Here is a 6,423-nt window from a genome sequence, read left to right on the forward strand (position 1 = left end):
GTGGTAGATACAGTTAATTTAAGAGAATTTAAGGGTAGGCTTGATAAATATTTCATTGATAAAGGCTGGCTTTGAATGTTTTATTCTAGAGTTTGGTAAAGTGGATGGGATAGTCTAGATGGATCAACAGGTCCTTTGTTGTCCTTAAATTATATGTATTATTGCATTATATAGTGTCTTTAATGAGTCCAAGACATTGCTTAAGTTGTATTTTTCTATATTTATGTCAATATTAAAAGACCAAGCTCAAGAATTTAGCTCATATTACTTTTGCAATCTTTAATTGGCTACAACTGTACATAATTTCATACACATCTGAAACTAACGACAGAAATTAAACTAAATGTTACATTTCTGTTGATTTTTCTTTCGAAGATCTGTCTTGTGCAATTTTTTCTAGTTCTTGTTTGGTTAACTCAGCAGAATGGTAATCAAAACCTTTAACATTGATTATCTTGGACTTTTCAACTCCTAACTTTCTAGCAAAGAAATGGGCTGAAATAAAATTCAATAGATGAATAATTTAAATAACAACACATGTATTATAAAATAAACCAGTAAGGAAAACTTGATAACAATGGATTATGAATTTGTTTTTGTTTTAAAATATATCAAACCAAATAGACTAAATATATAAACACTGTCTTGGTATAGTAGCTATATGTGTACTTATATACACTCAAGTGAAATAAGCTTCTCAGCTTTTACTTTATAAAACAATGAACTGTACTGTGAGACTGTACAATACTGATAGCAATTATTTCCAACTTTTACATAATGGCATTAGTTATTTTTGCTGAAGACTTGAAACTTAACATTGTATAATTTATCTTATAACTTCCAGAGTATAGTGACAGGATTTATTCATACAGTGTACTTACATCAAAGTTACTTCAGAATAAAACCTATGTATGTAATTTTCCATTTACTACATCAAAAAATCTAGGATACATCATTTACTTAAATAAAATATATGAACTTAAACATGTGAACCATTTGTTTACAAAACACTGGTTTTAATTTATAAACTCAGAGAAATGTTTATGAACTATGGTAATGATACAAGGCTAGTGTTTACGTGATGACCTTGGTTACTGACTGTTACTCTGCTTTTGTGCAATAGACTGAGGTAAAAGGTTAACAAACCATACACAAATTCTGGCAATGCAATGAAACCACAATGGTATACAGTATAAGTGTAGAGCTATCCCAGTCCTCCCATGGCTTACGTGCTGCAGCCTATACCACCAATGCCTCAGCCATGACATCAGTCTTCTTTGTCTGTGGAATGTCGAGTCCTTTTTGAGCAAATTGCCCATACCTTGCTAAATGGTAAGGTAGATAAGGCTATCAGTATTAACTGACAGTGCATTAGGTGAAGGAAAGCCAATAACAAGCAATGAATATTGCTGCTACAGCTCTGGGAAACTAGAAGAGCCCAATTTGGGCTGACCAATAAGTTTATATAGTACAAAGAACAATTTGCAACAGCTCTCAAAGGACTAAATGGTTCTTAGTATGTGCCTGTAGGAGTACGAAGGTGAGAAACAGAGTTCCTAGTTGGTACAAAAGCAACCAAAACACTGATAGATCTCAGGCACTCTTAGTGAAACCACTACTTAAGACTATTCAACATTAGCTTCCTTCTGTTGAATGAAGATAAACTAGATGTGAATGGAGAGGTCACATTCCAACAATGTCTAGAAGGTCATCACTGACCTTGGCAAATGTTACGTTGTGTTTGTCAATTAAAGGCTTTTACTTGTAATTCTTAATAGTATAAATACATATAGTGGTGTTGTTGAGCTTAAGATTCTTCTACATTAGGTGTCTGAGACTTGTTGGCAATAAATTTAAAAATCAATGAACAGCACTCACTCCACTTGTTTTCAAAATAACATATATATATATTCAGAACTAGTTAAATGTATGTACAACAAATTCTTCACACTATAGAGATTACAGGCATATCATAAACACTATTTATATATATAGTTCTCTTGTTGTCAAAAGTCCACTTAGGCCTATTAAATTGCTTTAGAATTTCAGTTGACAAACTGAAATATTTTTCTCTGTTACTATCGCCAAACTATTTGAGTATAGTTCACTTATTTTATTGTTGAGTTACCATGGTTGTATCCTATACTTCTAAAATCGTCTGCTCCTTTTTCTCTCTTTGTATTTCCAAGAATCTTCTGTCTACTTGTCAATGTCCACTGAGGCTAATTCAATTACTTTAGAACTCTCTTTGATGAAATAAACTGTTCTTCTTCTATCTTTTAACACTGTTAGTCTCATTCCAATACATCAACTCTTTCCACTCCTATGATGATTAACTTTGTGTTTAACTTTTCTTTGGCCTTTCTCGTCTGCTCTGTCTACTTGTCCTGCTCATCTCACACTATTCATATGTTTATTACTTAATTGTCTGTTCGCTATACCCTTGACATCAATAAATTTCATGCGACAGTCAATACTCTCGACATCAATGAGTTACAAGCACAATATACAACTCGTACCGAGTTATGTAACTAAACTTGTCATAAAATTTACTTTAAAATAATTGCTTCTAACTCTCTTGTTATGAACAAAACTAAACAATCGTAAAATATTCACTCACAAAATAAATAAATTAATATCTACACTAAACAGTTTTATATCATGACAGACCTCAGTTTTGGCTCCAGTATCCTTGGGATGGACAAATTACCAAGATTAACAGTCAGTTTTAACTGTACAAATGGTGTTCCATGGTAGTTATCTAATGTTAGCTAGGATGATTGCAGTAATAATGGGTTGTATAAGTGTTTGTGGGAAAGGATGTCAAAGTACCCCCATGTACAGATGTGGTGTTCCATGGTTTATTATAAGGAAGTCTGGTGCATGGGGTTATAGGGTTCACACGTGAAATAAGCTGTTTCGTGACCAAAAAACATCAAGTATGACAATTATCTGAGTGGGGGGTAAAATCCCAGTGTTGTTCTACAATTTTGCACACAATCATGGCATGGTTAGCAAAGTGGGAGTAACCAATGCTAGTGGTAATGCTAGGGTTGCATCCATAGTGCCTGCCTGAAAGTCAATATACGATTACCAACACATCTGAGATTGCTATTTGCTATTTTGCTGACAATCTAGACTCAATACAGGGCAGTAATTCAATGAATTATTGATGAAATATGCCTAAGTATTTGAGGGACCAGATGGCCAATTGGGTCACACATCATCACACAGACACAGGTGATGCATGTAAGATTAAACAACTGGTGCACAGGCTTCCCTGGATGTAGCAAGCACTGAAGTACAGTGAATGTTAAATGACAGGATCATACAGCCTTTAGAGTACTTGATCACCTCCAGTAGTCACTGTCAGGAAGAGGGAAGGTGCATCCAGGTTCTGCCTTGACGTTAATGGGTGAATATGGTAATTTGCATTGACACCTTTCAATTACTCTCTGGATTCAATGGAAGGGTCCTGTTAGTTCAACACAATAGACTTATCATCTATATGTTGAACTAGTTGATGAGAGCAGATCAAAGATTGATTTTAGCATAAGAGATGGCTTATACAAGTTTCATGTCATACCATTTGGTTTATGTAATATGCCCACCATTTTTGAGAGTCTGATGGACCTTACACTGAATGGGCTGCAATGGGAGAAACATGCCATTTAGTTTATATATTATGCCCACCATTTTTGAGAGTCTGATGGACCTTACACTGAATGGGCTGCAATGGGAGAAACATGCCATTTGGTTTATGCAATATGCCCACCATTTTCAAGAGTCTAATGGACCTTACACTGAATAGGAGAAACATGCCATTTGGTTTATGCAATATGCCCACCATTTTTGAGAGTCTGATGGACCTTACACTGAATAGGAGAAACATGCCATTTGGTTTATGTAAAATGCCCACCATTTTTGAGAGTCTGATGGACCTTACACTGAATGGGCTGCAATGGAAGAAACTCCTGATCTATGTCAACGATGTCTTAATGTTTAGTCACACACTCCAGTCTGCAGCTGAGAACCTGAGAATGGTATTCTGGAGGATAAAAAAAAAGAGGCAGGGTTGAATCTGAAACCAGAAAAGTGTGAGTTGATCCAAAAAGAAGTGGAAATTCTTGATTTCATTGTGGTTAGAGAAGGAATCTCCATGGATCCTGCTAAAATGTCAAAGTGTAAGATTAGTCTCAATCTGCTGTGATCAGTCAAGATGTCTGCAGTTTCCTCAGTTTCATAATATTACCGAAAACATGTGGCCAACTCCTCTAAGGTCATTCACAATTATAAGCTCTCACTAAAGCAGAGACATGCTTCAGATTGAATAAGAAATGTGAGCAAGCATTCCAGTCCCATAAGTGTTCTTTAGTATAAAACTGTGTTGGCATAACCATGACGAAATTGTAAGTTTCTGCAAGACATCATAGCCAGTGATAATGGAATTGAACCAATGTTATCACAGTAATAGGATGGAAAAGAACATGTAAACACATACATTAGTCTTATGCTCAAGGCAGGTTCTGTATAAAGAAAGAACTGCTTAAAGCTGTGGTGTTTGTAAAACACTTTCAACAATACTTGTATGGTAACAAGTTTACTGTTCAAGTGGACCATGCATTGCTGAAATGGTTGATGAACCTAAAAACCTCAAAAGGATGATATCATGCTGGATAACAGCATGTAAAGAGCTTACAACATAGAACTATTGATGGATTGTCTCACAGACTGGGAGAATATGTCTGTTCCACTGAATGTCCTTATTCTGGACTATGTGTACGCTTTGAGATGACTTATACCATAGTGATGACAAGTCATATAGTATAAGATTATAGTAGTGAATGAATGCCACAATTAGCTACTATAATCTTATAGAGCACACCTTCCTGCACTCATAACTACTCATACAATTGGAATAGGTTATGTGCATCTGTTGGTCTTTACCTCACTGCATAGCAGGGAGCATCAATACTAGATCTGGATCTTTCAGTTGCTCCTCCCCATTATACAGCAAGAGAAACTCAACTTGAGGAATGTAGAACAGATGCACATAGCCTCTTCCACTTGTATGAGTGCAGGAAGGTGTGCTGTATCATTGTTATCAACCAAGCAATGTTTATTAGTTTGTGATCCCCAGAGTTTTTATAACAGGAAACAACACAGCTGACTAACTAAATATTAAAAAAGAACAACAGATGTAATTCTTTAGGATTTTTGAATAATGTGAACAAATAAATTCACCAGTACTACAGTGAAACTTCAAAGTATACCGTAAACAGCATGCATCACATTATTGGTATAAATTGATAACGTACATTTTTTACAGTTGTGAAAGTTATAGCTACCAGAACACTTCCATTATCAAATGTTGTCCAATAACTGCAATTGACACAAGAAGTGAGCCACCTGGGTAAATATCTTTGTTTACTAATATTGCAATATTTTTAATCATCTGATACAAATAGTCCTTTATTTGTTGAAATTAAACAGTTCACACTAGTGGATGAAAACTAATATTACAATGTGAAATTACTTTAAAATAACATGATCAACTTCACATAACTTGATTTTCACCATAGGTTGTGCTAAAAAAAAATTAAAACTGTATAAAGATGGTTCAAAGATAAAACAAAGTAGAAGCCATTACTTATTCTTTTTTAATGTACCATATTTACAAAATAAAAATGTTACACCCCATGAATCAGTGTGAATTAGTTTTCTAATTATTTATTGTAAAAAAGGAAATTCTTATCATTTAACCTTATCACCACGGGGATCCTTCACTGAGCATGACAAAAGGATTTAGTGTCTTACATTCAAAATTTTATTAAACTAGTTTTTGTTTATGTTATACCAATTAGAATAGCATAAGATCTTAGTTAATAATTCATATTTTAATAGTATACAAGTTTTAAGTTCTTAATTCTACAATGCAATATTAGAAAAAATCCTGAATTCTACTAGTGTGACCCACATGACACATTTTGTCTTAGCATGTCATCATCCCTATTTTATCCACCACCCTTCAAAAAAGTACAAAATTAAATGTAAATTACTCTCTATAAAATCGTTATTGCTCAGACAAACCACAATTTTCAGTCTATAATTTTGTTTGATTACAGTGCTATGAAATAGAAAATCAGACCCCTCCTGCCAGACCCACCTGTCACATCCTCTGTTTCAGAATTCATTAATAGTTTTCTCTTACGTGTAATTATGTATTACCTATGACCAATAGAAAGTCAAGGTTTTCATCTATCAAATGACGTATCGTATAACGTTATATTCTGAATAGTTAAATGTCAATTTCACTCAAAGTACCAACACCATTCCCGTGAGAAAGTTAATGACTAGCTTGGAGGAATTTGTAACAGCTCTTGTCGCATAGTTAGAAAGCCAGAAACATTTTTAGAGGTAAGG

The 6,423-nt window shown here is 34.3% G+C and overlaps 1 protein-coding gene across 5 annotated transcripts in view; it reads right to left on the reverse strand.

Moving 5' to 3' along the window:
- Nucleotides 1-253: 253 nt before the first annotated feature.
- LOC106470576 overlaps nt 254-6,423 on the reverse strand; it is a 22,570-nt gene continuing 16,400 nt past the window's right edge. For all 5 annotated transcript variants that reach the window (XM_013931140.2, XM_022399179.1, XM_022399178.1 and 2 more), the window contains exon 3: nt 254-495. In XM_013931140.2, the coding sequence (XP_013786594.1) occupies nt 347-495 (149 nt within the window). In that variant the 3' untranslated portion in view covers nt 254-346. The remainder of the gene's footprint in view (nt 496-6,423) is intronic.

The sequence above is a fragment of the Limulus polyphemus genome, unplaced genomic scaffold (assembly GCF_000517525.1).
Source record: "Limulus polyphemus unplaced genomic scaffold, Limulus_polyphemus-2.1.2 Scaffold4093, whole genome shotgun sequence".
NCBI classification, from domain to species: domain Eukaryota; kingdom Metazoa; phylum Arthropoda; class Merostomata; order Xiphosura; family Limulidae; genus Limulus; species Limulus polyphemus.